Source organism: Schistocerca gregaria, chromosome 4, assembly GCF_023897955.1.
Source record: "Schistocerca gregaria isolate iqSchGreg1 chromosome 4, iqSchGreg1.2, whole genome shotgun sequence".
Lineage (NCBI taxonomy): Eukaryota > Metazoa > Arthropoda > Insecta > Orthoptera > Acrididae > Schistocerca > Schistocerca gregaria.
In genome coordinates, this window is record NC_064923.1 from 492,453,754 (window position 1) to 492,468,250 (window position 14,497).

The window sequence follows — 14,497 nt, forward strand, 5'->3', positions numbered from 1 at the left end:
GTGTGTGGCTTTCTCCCAGAGTTGAGTAGTGCTGATGATGTCGGACTTGCAGGCAATGTTCCGTGTTTTAGGTGCTGTGGAGATGTTCACCGAGAGCACCAAATAGAAGTCTTTATCCGTTTACGACGGACATCAGTATAATGTGTACTGTACACCAAAGAAGATGTAAATTACTGCCATTGTGTAAACATTATAAAGAATAAATGCAAAGGAATACTATTAAAAGTAATATAGATTTAGGAGAAGGTAGCCATGTTTGTACTCCATATGAAGCAGCAAATGAAGTGCGAAAACGTACGTGAAAGAAAGAGATACTACAATTTCATCACTTTCCGTTGATGAAGTACGGCTTCATTCGAGACAACGACTTAGTAATATCGTTACTATCAAACTTAACTGTGAAACAGTAACTGCATAACATTAGGAGTAAAATGTACGCAAGGTACGACCGATTAATTTACTGATAAATGATGGCAGTATATGTTTTCAGATAAGAACAGGGATCCGAATAAGAGAATAATGACGTCTGAAAAGCGAAAAGGGAAAGTCGTGTTCATCAAGCTGTGAATCATTCTTTGTGGATTTTTCTTCGAAAACTAGTTTGGAAGGTAGTTTATGTTTCGTTCTCGAGAAGACACAAATACCGTTCCAGTTGTCTATGTTTTGATACCGATCAAAAAGCGAGAAACGTATGATCTCTTTACGTAATTACTAAAACCAACGAACCTGGAAGGGACCCAGCTTGTATCATGATGGACGTCGACACTGCTGTCGTCTAATCAGTGAGAACTTTGTTTCCTGAAACACCGATATTTGGTCGCAATTTCCATTTTAATCAATGCTTGTGGAAACAATTTCAGTGGTGTGTCCTTGTTCCCTCTTGTAGGGCAAAAGATTAAATACCCTGTCACATAAAAATGTGTTTAGCTGTCGAATATCATCCCCTGTAAATTTTGGATGATGGTTCGCTGTCTGTTTAGAAGAGCACGTCTGAAACGCAAAAGCTTCAGGCCTTATGCGACTGTTTCTGGACCTGTGGCTCGATAAGGAGCGTATACCAAGACATGCGTGGAACTGCTGTGGAATGTCCCATTGCACCAAACACGTATCTGATGGATGGAACCGAAGGATAGATACGTTAACACCAAATGTTCGTTTAAATGTTTACTCATCAGTAAAAAAAAGAAAAAAAAAGGTTCAATTGGCTCTGAGCACTATGGGACTTAACAGCTGAGGTCATCAGTCCCATAAAACTTAGAACTACTTAAACCTAACTTAACTAAGGACATCACACACATACATGCCCGAGGCAGGATACGAACATGCGACAGTAGCGGTCGCGAGGTTCCAGACTGAAGCGCCTAGAACCGCTCGGTCACTCTTTTCGGCCATCAGTAAAAAATCGTCGGGAAGACAAGAGAGCACCACTGCCGCCTGGTTGACAGATGAATTTTAAAATTCGACTCCAAATGAAGGAAGAATTCAGCAATTAAGACTGACGAGACTACGGCAAAGGTTTTAAAAAGATTCCAATTGACGACAACTTCAGATACTTTTCAGTTGTGTGACGTACACACAAAATTTACAATGAAGAATGCATTGAAAAGTTGAAACGTCCCCTTAGAAAAATTATACACGACTGTGCTTAAATTGACACAAAATATTTTTAGCGCAACGCAATCCGACTTTCAATAATCCCTACAAAAGAATGGCCCTGACTAACATTAACCTATACCTTTCACAAATCACTTACCTCACCAAAAATCTTCGTTACTCGAACTACTGCAATACAACGAGCGCCACTACTGCCAGCTAAATAAAAGATTCAAACTACGGAAGTCACTAACTACTGATTGGCACAGTTAGCAAATGAAAGATTTTAATAGAGAACAAACAATGTATTTACCTTAATAGTCATAATATATATATATATATCAGTTCATGACATCAATTCTTACAAATTTCAAAACTCCGCCATCTCTCTCCCCGCGGCCACCACTGCTGGTGGCTCGCCTCCAACTGCGCAACGCTACGCGCTGTTAACAGCTAACTGCCCAACACTACAATGGCAGACAACAATGCAAACCAACCACAGACTGCACACGGCACAGCCAGTAATTTTCATACAGAGCGCTACGTGGCGGCGGCGTTACCAATAAAAAAACCTAAACAGCCTACTTACAAAGTAACTTAATGTACATCGTACATATTGGCAATCTTGTAAAGAAGTTTATTGGGGGACGAAATGAGACTACCTATTAGTGGTTTTCCTTGGAAACAACACCAAGTCTGCTAAATGTCCCTTGCAATTTGTGAAATATTCGCTAATGAGGACCTACAAATCTATCTCAGAGTTCATGCATCTTATGCCGAATCATGGCGTTAGCTCCCCTTGTAAGAGATTACGAAAAATATCTGTGTGGATGGACACCGAACACAAAACCGTTGTAGCGGAAGCGCGGGCAAATGACATGCAACTACGTCCACTCACTCTCCCTCCGTCTCAAGAGGTGACGCAGACTACAGCGCGCTTCGTTACACACCTGGACTTCTCAATGTGTGTAGACTTGTGAAATGCCGCTTATCCCAGCTAGAGCCCGAAGCTCCGTAGAAGTTCCACTCAGTAGAAGTGTCACTCCATTCAGGTGTTTCAATCCTATTTGAATCGTCGTTTTCCTGAATGCAAGTTCAGCAACGGTAAATAGTTGGAGAACGAATCGCTGGAGCAAAGCATTAAGCCTGATGGCCACATACGAATTTTGAGTCTATCACTGTTCGCAGTTTTGGGTACATTCAAAACTCGTGGAAAGATGTTACAACTAAGGAGAACAAATCATCTGCAATCGAACTCACCGAGCACTGAAGTGGACTGGGACTGCTGCAGTCACATGTAGACTGTCACAATGCAATCGTCAATTTCCGTCAGCAGAGTTGTGACCACATTTTGATGAATGTAGCACGTATTGTATTTTGCTGTAATGACGATGGTCTATTAAGAACTAAATGAACACAGAACGTCTGATGGCACAGATTTTGTTCTAACAGTAGAGCTTTCTTGGAAGAGACTCCGCAACAAAATTCCTTTTCCTGCCTTGCTGATGGAACTAAGTTCATCGGTGCTCAAATAAGTGCAAAAAACCATGTAAGTGTTGCTGATAGCTTGTTTGTATGAGAAAGACCTTTTAGTGAGAATGGAAAAGTTATTTCGAGAGTGACATGTGTAGTAAGTAACGATTTGGTGGTAGAAGAATAGTGGTGGGGATTTCATGTAAAGGTTTGTTTGGAAGAGGAAAGTAATTGTGCGAATGGAAGGTGACGTCAAACTGTTGGGGAGGGAAAGACATGAGTGAGAAATAAAAACTCTCACGTGTGTGGGAAAAAGAGTGTTCTCTTAAATATTGACGGATATGTGTCAAGAAGCATTTGATGCTGAGGCAGAGTGCGGCAGTGAAAGTTGTGTTAGGAGGGAATGGAGAAAGTTTGTGGGGATGACTACCAGTGGAATGCGTTGGCGCTATTGCGGCAGAATTGCAAGCGCTGGAGATGAAGAGCAAGCGATGGACTGGCAGAGGTTTGGATTCCAGGAAATGCGGAGTATTTGTGTGCGTCTACTTGAATATTCGTCGCGGGCCCTCTGCGGTTTGCGTGTCACATTTTATCCCGTTGGCATATGGGAGCAGACGGCACTTGTACCGACATTAGCGGTACGAGCAGCGCGTGCAGGGAACGGCCATCTCTGCAGTGCCTCGACGACGCTGTCGTTAATCTGAGTTAGTGGGCGTGCTCTCTTCTGATGAATATTCATATGCGCAGCGGAGAAATGGGCCACAGCGTTCTGCCTCCATTGAAGAATGGGAGCCGTTTGCTGCCTGACTGGTTCGGATGTTTCGTGAGTGAGTAGCATCGTCGTCCTCACAGCTCTGTAAGTCGCTTGCTGTTTATTACCAAATTTTGACTGCGATAGCGTTACTAATGGTTTGTTTGGGCAGTCGGAATCGCAGTTAGTTATTCCTCTCGGAAACACGCCACAATCAGTACATAAAAAATGCTGGTTGTGAACGTAAGGTCACACACAAAGTTTTTATTACGAGAAATACATGGGTACAGTCGCCTGTCCGGATCGGTAATAGAATTTAATACAGAAGTTGTATGAGTACTTAAAAGCAAAGTTTCATTAAGTAAGTAAATTTCTTGGTATTTGATTCACGAGAAAACTGTTTCATGGAATCAAATTAGCACTGATTTTACAGTTTACTGTGCGATACTAACAAACAAGAAAATTACTTCGTCACGTTAACGGTTATGAAAATTATCTGCATGGATCTAAATGAAGAAAAGTTGAAGTTCCCATGAAAGTTAACCTGCAGACATATTTCTTTTCATAGATGTTCCAGTAGAAGTGAATAGAATTCTTCAGACCTTCCCGGTGATCTGTTGATATCTTAAGGTGTTGGGAATTCTGAGGGATATCAACGTCGTTCATGCTCAATATTTCGACAATATGACTCATTATTTTAATCAGGTGCTATCTGAGACTGCTAATAGAGCGTTTATTTTACTTATTTATTTATTTTCACCTCCCATTGCCACCTCGGAAGGAGGGCGGGCTGTTTGAAGACTTGCTGCTCCCTTTCCAGCTAGACATTTTAATACATTTGTTTTCTTTATTGTAATATTCAGTTAGTTTGCTACGTTTAAAAGTGCATTTGTCTTTGTTTTTTATTTTACAATTTTGCACTTATTTGAGCTTTGAACAATGTACAAACTACGTTAAAATTTCTGTATGGTTTTGACACAGAATATAAACAGAAACAAATTAATTTGTTAAATCTTAGGGGTACTTACGTAGGATGACAGAAATAAATTCGTAGGAACATAAAGGTAAGAGTGATGGAACATAATTTTTTGGTACAAGTAATGGCAATTTAAATGAGTTGGGAAAAATCAGATTTTAATAATAGAGGAATAGAATATTACATTAGAATACAAATTATCAAAATATCAAATATACAACACGTATAAGGATGTATAGACATTCCTGCTCGACTGTGCGTGTGCGTGTGCGTGCGTGCGTGTGTGTGTGTGTGTGTGTGTGTGTGTGTGTGCGTGCGTACGACCATCCGTGCGTGAATCCAGTTCTGTATTGGCTAATTTCTAGTGTCAAGGCGCTGATGAGGGTGACGTCGTTAGTGATTGGCTCCGTGGTAGGGACGATGTCTGGGAAGATTCTGGAGGTTCTGTGAGCTACTCGACGTAAGACTTATTTAAATTTTTGTCGTCTTTTGGTTTCTGGTCTTTTTGTCAGGAAGTCTTCCATAACTGGTCGTATCGTAATACGTGGCTGTTCTAATTGGCTCGTAACTCTGTCATCCTTGTCTTTATTAACTCTATGTTTGCTGTTCGGTTTACGTTGTCACAGGTAGTTAGTACAGCTAGTTGGAGGACACTTCTGAGTAAACGTCTTTCTAATTCAAATTAAATGACACAATTTCAGTGACTTTAGTGGTCTCACGCAAATATGATTTTATGTATGTAGACTGAAGTGGCGAGTGAAAATTTGTACCAAGGCTGGGAGTCAAACCCGAGTCTCCTGCTTACTAGGCAAGTGTGTTAGCAGAACATGAAGAGCTTTGGCAGCTCTGTTTGTGTGTAAGGTGGAGTTCAAAATGGTTCAAATGGCTTTGAGCACTATGGGACTTAACATCTGTGGCCATCAGTCCCCTAGAACTTACAACTACTTGAACCTAACTAACCTAAGGACATCACGCACATCTATGCCCGAGGCAGGATTCGAACCTGCGACCGTAGCGGTCACGCGGTTCCATACTGAAGCGCCTAGAACCACACGGCTACACCGGCAGGGTTAGGGTGGAGTTAAAAGTAGACTGGAGCGGCAATGTGAATTTGGATCGAAGAGGATGGGGTAAAATACAGGGAGCGAAAGGCTATTTACAATTTGTGCAGAAACCAGATGGCAGTCATAAGAGTCGAAGGACATGGAAGGGAAGCAGTGGTCAGGAAGGGAGTAAGACAGGGTTGTAGCCTCTCCCCGATGTTATTCAATCTGTACATTGAGCAAGCAGTAATGGAAACAAAAGAAAAATTCGGAGTAGGTATTAAAATCCACGGAGAAGAAATAAAAACTTTGAGGTTCGCCGATGACATTGTAATTCTGTCAGAGACAGCAAAGGACTTGGAAGAGCAGTTGAATGGAATGGATAGTGTCTTGAAAGGAGGATATAAGATGAACATCAACAAAAGCAAAACGAGGATAATGGAATGTAGTCGAATTAAGTCGGGTGATACTGAGGGAATTAGATTAGGAAATGAGACACTTAAAGTAGTAAAGGAGTTTTGATATTTGGGGAGCAAAATAACTGATGATGGTCGAAGTAGAGAGGATATAAAATGTAAACTGGCAATGGCAAGGAAAGCGTTTCTGAAGAAGAGAAATTTGTTAACATCGAGTATAGATGTAAGTGTCAGGAAGTCATTTCTGAACGTATTTGTATGGAGTGTAGCCATGTATGGAAGTGAAACATGGACGATAACTAGTTTGGACAAGGAGAGAATAGAAGATTTCGAAATGTGGTGCTACAGAAGAATGCTGAAGATTAGATGTGTAGATCACATAACTAATGAGGAAGTATTGAATAGGATTGGGGAGAAGAGAAGTTTGTGGCACAACTTGACCAGAAGAAGGGATCGGTTGGTAGGACATGTTCTGAGGCATCAGGGGATCACCAATTTGGTATTGGAGGGCAGCGTAGAGGGTAAAAATCGTAGAGGGAGACCAATACACTAAGAAGATTCAGAAGGATGTAGGTTGCAGTAGGTACTGGGAGACTCGCTTGCACAGGATAGAGTAGCATGGAGAGTTGCATCAAACCAGTCTCAGGACTGAAGACCGCAACAACAACAACAACAACAACAACAACGAGGATGGCGTGCCAGGGTAATGCGTGCAGTTGTGTGAACCGCTGTGCCAAGGTGGCTAAGTGGCTCAACCTGGCTTTGGCAGTGGTGAGGCACGAATGCCTTCTTTGAGACTCGCGTGTTGCTTGCGAGCGAGCGCGCGCGCGTTTTACTTCCGCGTAGCGGTTTGTCTCCGACTTCATCGACCATCATGGCGTTTTCTTAGCTCCAAGCCACAATTATATTAATATTTCCTTTGGATCATGAACCACCGAAGGCGTAGGAAGTAGAACGTTTCTTCCCCCTCAAGATATTCTCGGAATTAATTTTTCGATCGTGATTACTCCTCTGTACATAAAGCTGTTGAATGACGAGCTGTATGCCGACGCTGTGCGGCGCCACGCTGACGCTTTCAAGTTCCGATACTCCGACGGACATATAGAGACCGTCGTTGTTAATCGCGGTGGTTTTGGTCTACGAACGTTGTGTGTTTTCGAACTCCCGCTTGAGGTGCCATCGGACGTCGTGGTGACCACATATAAACTTTACGGCAACGTCGTCAGTCACGTTACTGAAACGTAGAAGACATTCGAATCGTACCGTGTCCTCAATAGTGTCCATCAGATGTGCGATGGCCAGCCGCGCACCTGTTCATGTCGTGCCGGCGAAGGCCATGTCCGCACTGAATGTCTCCGATATACAGTGGTTTAGTTGCCGATCAGAAACATCATTCTTCCTGCGGCGCCTCCTGTGTTACCTCTGTTACGCGCTCAGACAGTTGCTCTCCAATTTCCTTTGCAGTGTCTTCCTTAACCCACCCCAGAGCTGGGGTGTTCCTATCAGGAAGAGTTGATTCCCGCCTCTTCCTCACAGAACCGATATATTCTCTGGTCTTCGGAATGTTCTTCACGGAAGAACTATACACCGACAGTCTCAATGAGTCTGACGTTTTGCTACGCCCTCCTCCTTGCGACGCCGCTTTCCTTCTATTCTCGGTGAAATTAATGTTACTTAAAGAATAAAAAAATAAACCAATGATGTAAAGAAGGAAAAAAGTGGCTAATGCACGTGCCTAGTAAGGAGGGACCCGGTTTCACTTCAGCTGCAGCATTCTGTGTAAGAGATCTTATAAAGATTTTATATGTGATTACTATTGTCTCATTGTTGCACCCCTGCGCGTACTATTGTTATCAGATTCTGATGTTTTGTTGTTTATTATAGGAGGTACGTCACGTGAGATCGCCAGTTTATCTACGAGGGTTGAAAATTTAATAGTGGCAACTATTTATTTAAAGCTCGTACAAAATACACTCCTGGAAATGGAAAAAAGAACACATTGACACCGGTGTGTCAGACCCACCATACTTGCTCCGGACACTGCGAGAGGGCTGTACAAGCAATGATCACACGCACGGCACAGCGGACACACCAGGAACCGCGGTGTTGGCCGTCGAATGGCGCTAGCTGTGCAGCATTTGTGCACCGCCGCCGTCAGTGTCAGCCAGTTTGCCGTGGCATACGGTGCTCCATCGCAGTCTTTAACACTGGTAGCATGCCGCGACAGCGTGGACGTGAACCGTATGTGCAGTTGAAGGACTTTGAGCGAGGGCGTATAGTGGGCATGCGGGAGGCCGGGTGGACGTACCGCCGAATTGCTCAACACGTGGGGCGTGAGGTCTCCACAGTACATCGATGTTGTCGCCAGTGGTCGGCGGAAGGTGCACGTGCCCGTCGACCTGGGACCGGACCGCAGCGACGCACGGATGCACGCCAAGACCGTAGGATCCTACGCAGTGCCGTAGGGGACCGCACCGCCACTTCCCAGCAAATTAGGGACACTGTTGCTCCTGGGGTATCGGCAAGGACCATTCGCAACCGTCTCCATGAAGCTGGGCTACGGTCCCGCACACCGTTAGGCCGTCTTCCGCTCACGCCCCAACATCGTGCAGCCAGCCTCAAGTGATGTCGCGGCAGGCGTGAATGGAGGGACGAATGGAGACGTGTCGTCTTCAGCGATGAGAGTCGCTTCTGCCTTGGTGCCAATGATGGTCGTATGCGTGTTTGGCGCCGTGCAGGTGAGCGCCACAATCAGGACTGCATACGACCGAGGCACACAGGGCCAACACCCGGCATCATGGTGTGGGGAGCGATCTCCTACACTGGCCGTACACCTCTGGTGACCGTCGAGGGGACACTGAATAGTGCACGGTACATCCAAACCGTCATCGAACCCATCGTTCTACCATTCCTAGACCGGCAAGGGAACTTGCTGTTACAACAGGACAATGCACGTTCGCATGTATCCCGTGCCACCCAACGTGCTCTAGAAGGTGTAAGTCAACTGCCCTGGCCAGCAAGATCTCCGGATCTGTCCCCCATTGAGCATGTTTGGGACTGGATGAAGCGTCGTCTCACGCGGTCTGCACGTCCAGCACGAACGCTGGTCCAACTGAGGCGACAGGTGGAAATGGCATGGCAAGCCGTTCCACAAGACTACATCCAGCATCTCTACGATCGTCTCCATGGGAGAATAGCAGCCTACATTGCTGCGAAAGGTGGATATACACTGTACTAGTGCCGACATTGTGCAAGCTCTGTTGCCTGTGTCTATGTGCCTGTGGTTCTGTCAGTGTGATCATGTGATGTATCTGACCCCAGGAATGTGTCAATAAAGTTTCCCCTTCCTGGGACAATGAATTAAAGGGGTTCTTATTTCAATTTCCAGGAGTGTAGATACGTGTTTCAAAGTTTTACTGACCTTCAAAGTAGTCACCAGCACTGTGCATAACCCGTTGCCAGCGATGTGGAAGTCGTAGGATACTCTTACCAGTGGCAGTACCGTTGACAGTTAGAGCGACGCGGTCTATTGCCCGACGAATTTGAAGCAGTTCTGAAGCGAATGCCGTGAAGTGTTTCCATCAGTTTAGAAATCGAGCTGAACTCACGAGGGCCTAAGTCAGTGGAGTGCAGTAGGTGATATAGCACTTAGCAGCCCCATCAGTCAAACAAATCAGTAACAGCTTGCACTGTACGTGCTTGAGCATTGTCCTGCTAAATGATGGCCAGCGGTACGTCATGGACATCCTTAGTTCTCATGTGCTACTCGTCATGAGACAGTACCGATTTCCCATTTTCCAACTGGACAGTGCTCGTTCACATGTAGCGTGTATCTTTATGAACATTCTGCGTGGTGTTGAGGTACTCTTGTCGCCAGTAACATTCCAATACCTTAGCCAGATATGTGTGGGACCATTTCGGACGTCACCTTTGTCCTGTTGCCAGTATCTAGGATATCAAGCACCAGTTACAATAGTTGTGGGTCAGCTTTATGACACTCTTCCGCCCGCATCAGTGCATGCGTCTATGCCGGAGGGGATGCGATGTCGTATTGATATTGATAAGTGGGCAAGTTCTTTGTACATATGACTCAATTTTACACTCAGTCAAGTAACATTACAGTTTTCGCCATGCAGTTATCACTGTAAGTGACTGGCTACCAGTTCAAAAGTCTGAGGGAGACAAGTACATTGCGTCTCAAACTAATTTCGGTTTAGTGCCAGCTTTACCATTTTGGAATATAAAAGAAATCAATGGACAATTACGATTTCCACACTTTCACCTCTACGCAGACGAATTTACAACTTCATGCCATGCACATACAACTCCACGCGCTCTCATTTTTGACGATTAGGCGTATAAAGAAGTGACCTGGATTGACGTCAAACATTACCTCCGCTGCCTACGTTTGGGAGGCTTTTTAAATGTGTGGATGCGGTCACAAAGCCTAGAGAGGGAGCACCTGTGTCGTGTTCATATGCCGTTCAGGAGAGTGAAAACTGTTCCACTTTTAATTTTTTTTATTTGTTATTTTTTCACACCATATGTATATAAATGACCTAGTAGATGGTGTCGGAAGTTCCATGCGGCTTTTCGCTGATGATGCTGTAGTATACAGAGAAGTTGCAGCATTAGAAAATTGCAGCGAAATGCAGGAAGATCTGCAGCAGATAGGCACTTGGTGCAGGGAGTGGCAACTGACCCTTAACATAGACAAATGCAATGTATTGTGAATACACAGAAAGAACGATCCTTTATTGTGTGATCATACGGGCCGGTGTGGCCGTGCGGTTCTAGGCGCTTCAGTCTGGAACCGCGTGACCGCTACGGTCGCAGGTTCGAATCCTGCCTCGGGCATGGATGTGCGTGATGTCCTTAGGTTAGTTAGGTTTAAGTAGTTCTAAGTTCTAGGGGACTGATGACCACAGTTGTTAAGTCCCATAGTGCTCAGAGCCATTTGTATGATCATATGGTAGCGGAACAAACACTGGTAGCAGTCACTTCTGTAAAATAGCTGGGAGTATGCGTACGGAACTATTTAAAGTGGAATGAACATAAAATTAATTGTTGGTAAGCCGGTTGCCAGGTTTTCATTGGGAGAGTCCTTAGAAAATGAAGTCCATCTACAAAGGAGGTGGCTTACAAAACACTCTTTCGGCCCATACTTGAGTATTGCTCATCAGTGTGGGATCCGTACCAGGTCGGGTTGACAGAGAAGATCCAAAGAAGAGCGGCGCGTTTCGTCACAGGTTTATTTGGTAAGCGTGACAGCGTTACGGAGATGTTTAGCAAACTCAAGTGGCAGACTCTGCAAGAGAGGCGCTCTGCATCGCTGTGTAGCTTGCTGTCCGCGTTTCGAGAGGGTGCGTTTCTGGATGAGGTATCGAATATATTGCTTACACCTTCTTATACCTCCCGAGGAGATCACGAATGTAAAATTAGAATGATTCGAGCGCGCACGTAGGCTTTCCGGCAGTCGTTCTTCCCGCGAACCATACGCGACTGGAACTGGAAAGGGAGGTAATGGCAGTGGCACGTAAAGAGCCCTCCGCCACACACCTTTGAGTGGCTTGCGAAGTATAAATGTAGATGTAGATGTAATACGGCGGTCTTCGAGCACCAGAACTTGCACTCCTCTTGCTGCTCTCCTTCTCTCACACCGAGTTCTGCCTCATCGTTCTTTGTCAAAAATGGTTCAAATGCTCTGAGTACTATGCTACTTAATTTCTGAGGTCATCAGTCGCCTAGAACTTAGAACTAATTAAACCTAACTAACCTAAGGACATCACACACATCCATGCCCGAGGCAGGATTCGAACCTGCGACCTTTGCGGTCACTTGGTTCCAGACTGTAGCGCCTACAACCGGCCGTTCTTCGTCATTCAGAATTGTTTGATCACCTTGGAAGTGTATCTCCATCTAAGGACTGTGTTCACGACGGTGATTTGTTTCAATAGACTGCCACCAACTCAGCAATGGTTTCTGGACTACTGTTTCCCTATTAAACAGCACTTTTTGAATCGGCTGCTCTGTTTTGTATTGGCTCCCATAATGGAGTGCTATGGTACCTGGCGGGGGATGTCACTGTGTACCAGGAATACAGGCATGTAAGCCTGTAAACGATCAAAAATTAATTACGTAACGTTGATTTTTGAGGTGCTAGTTTGGACTTGGACTACCACTCGTAAAGTTGCATGTAGCTGCGTGGAGAGACATTAGCAGTGGTGCGTTGTTCGCAGTGCGGGAGCTGCTGGAGTCTCTGGGCGGCTACCTGCCCCCTGGCCAGCCGGAGCCCGGCGACCTGGCGCCGCTGGTGGCCGAGCTCCTGAGGATCAACAGCGCGCCGCTGTTCGACGTCTTCCTGGAGCGCGCGCCCCACAACCGCTCCGCCTACGCCGTCTTCATCGACCTGCCCAGGAGGTCGCAGGTGAGCCAAGTTAGTGGCTGTGCTGCACGCAAGCGCCCGACGATCGTAGCAGCATACCACAAAAATGAAGTGACAATTTAAGAAGCTTTATTAGTCTCATATACAGGGTGTCCAGAAAAGGGCTCCCTGATTTCAAAATTAAATATCTCGAAAGCAAAGATCGATAGAGGAATGCAGTAAACGGTATGTTTATTGTGAAAGCTGTAAGAAGTTTATACAGCAGTTTGAAATAATAGTTACAAAAGCTGCTAACAGATGGCGCTGTACGCTGTACAACTCATATCAGCATTCGTAAGTGAAATAATCGTATGAAAACAATCTTTGCAAACAATCACATCACAATGTTTTCAAAATGTTCACCATTGGCACTACAGAGGTGGCGCAAAAGAAGAATGAAATTCGCCATCACATTTCGAAGTGTCTCAACCGTAATGAAATCACATGCCACAGAAATCGCCGATTCAAGCTCGTCCAGCGTGGCGGGATACTTCGGGTAGACCATGTCTTTCACTGTGCACCACAAAAAAAAGTCACAGGGAGTCAAATCGGGGAATATGGAGGCCAATCCTTGCCTGCACCAGTAAATTTGAGATATTCCAAAGCAATGACTCGATTCCCGAAGTATTCCTCAAGAAAGCGAAACACTTGTTCGGTCCGATGTGGTCGGGCTCCATCTTGCATAATCCATTCAGTACCTGGTCGATCCTCTAGCGTTTGCTGTATGGCGACAAATTGTTCCAAAATTGCAACGTAACGTGTACCAGTTACCGTTTCTCGAATGAAAAAAGGGCCAATAATGCCTCTGCTGCATACTGCAGCCCACTCAGTAACTTCAGGAGAATACAAGGTTTTTGCTTCACACCAATATGGCTTTTCGGAATCCCAAAATCGCCAGTTCTGCTTATTCACGTATCCATTCAGGTGGAAGTGTGCTTCATCTGTAAACCAGATGCAGCCAAGATCAAATCCTTCAGTATCAATCATTGTGAGCATCTGATTAGCAAAGGCAACCCTTTGTTCCACAGCTCGTACCGGTATGGCTTGGTGCGTTTGAATTTTGAACGGAAACATGTGTAGGCCATTTCTCAGTATTTTCTGCGTGCTGGAACGCTTCAAACCAGTCTCAGATGCAATTCTACGGACGGATGACATTGGGTTTCGCTGAATAATTGCAGAAAGTATGGCGATGTTTTCAGGCGTAACTGCGGTTTGATTGCGGCCAACATGCCCCACTAGATCATCAGTTACGCTGCCTGTTCGTTGAAATTTTGCGAAGAGCGTACGAATGGTTTTCGCATCGGGTCCTTTTGGAACATTAAATGTTGCTTGAAAACTTCGCCTTGTTGCCGTAGGACTCTCTCCTAACCTGTGGTACTCTAGCAACAGAAAAACGCGTTTTTCAGTGGAGTACATGGTTTTAATCTCTTCCTTCGGTACGTTGACCTCCATTCACGTTTCACTAGTGGAACTGATGGCTCTGGGTTTTGGATCACTATTTATGCTAGGCATTACGTATGGCGGTTACAGCGCCATCTGTTAGCAGCTTTTGTAACTATTATTTCAAACTACTGTATAAACTTCTCACAGCTTTCACAATAAACATACCGTTTACTGCATTCCTCTATCGACCTTTGTTTTCGAGATATTTAATTTTGAAGTTAGGGAGTCCTTTTCTGGACACCCTGTAGCCGCTAATGCACCTGCCTAGTGAGCCGGAGACCCTGGTTCGATTCCCGGCCTTGGTAAAGATGTTCACTCACCGCTTCAGTCTAGATATGTAATAGTATTCTGTAGTTCGAAGGCTTCATCCTGTCAGCA

At 45.0% G+C, this 14,497-nt stretch overlaps 1 protein-coding gene across 1 annotated transcript in view; it reads left to right on the forward strand.

Moving 5' to 3' along the window:
• LOC126267782 (endothelin-converting enzyme-like 1) overlaps positions 1–14,497 on the forward strand; it is a 340,693-nt gene that overhangs the window by 179,037 nt on the left and 147,159 nt on the right. The window contains exon 5 of the mRNA XM_049973087.1: positions 12,492–12,679. Coding sequence (XP_049829044.1) covers positions 12,492–12,679 — 188 coding nt within the window. The remainder of the gene's footprint in view (positions 1–12,491; positions 12,680–14,497) is intronic.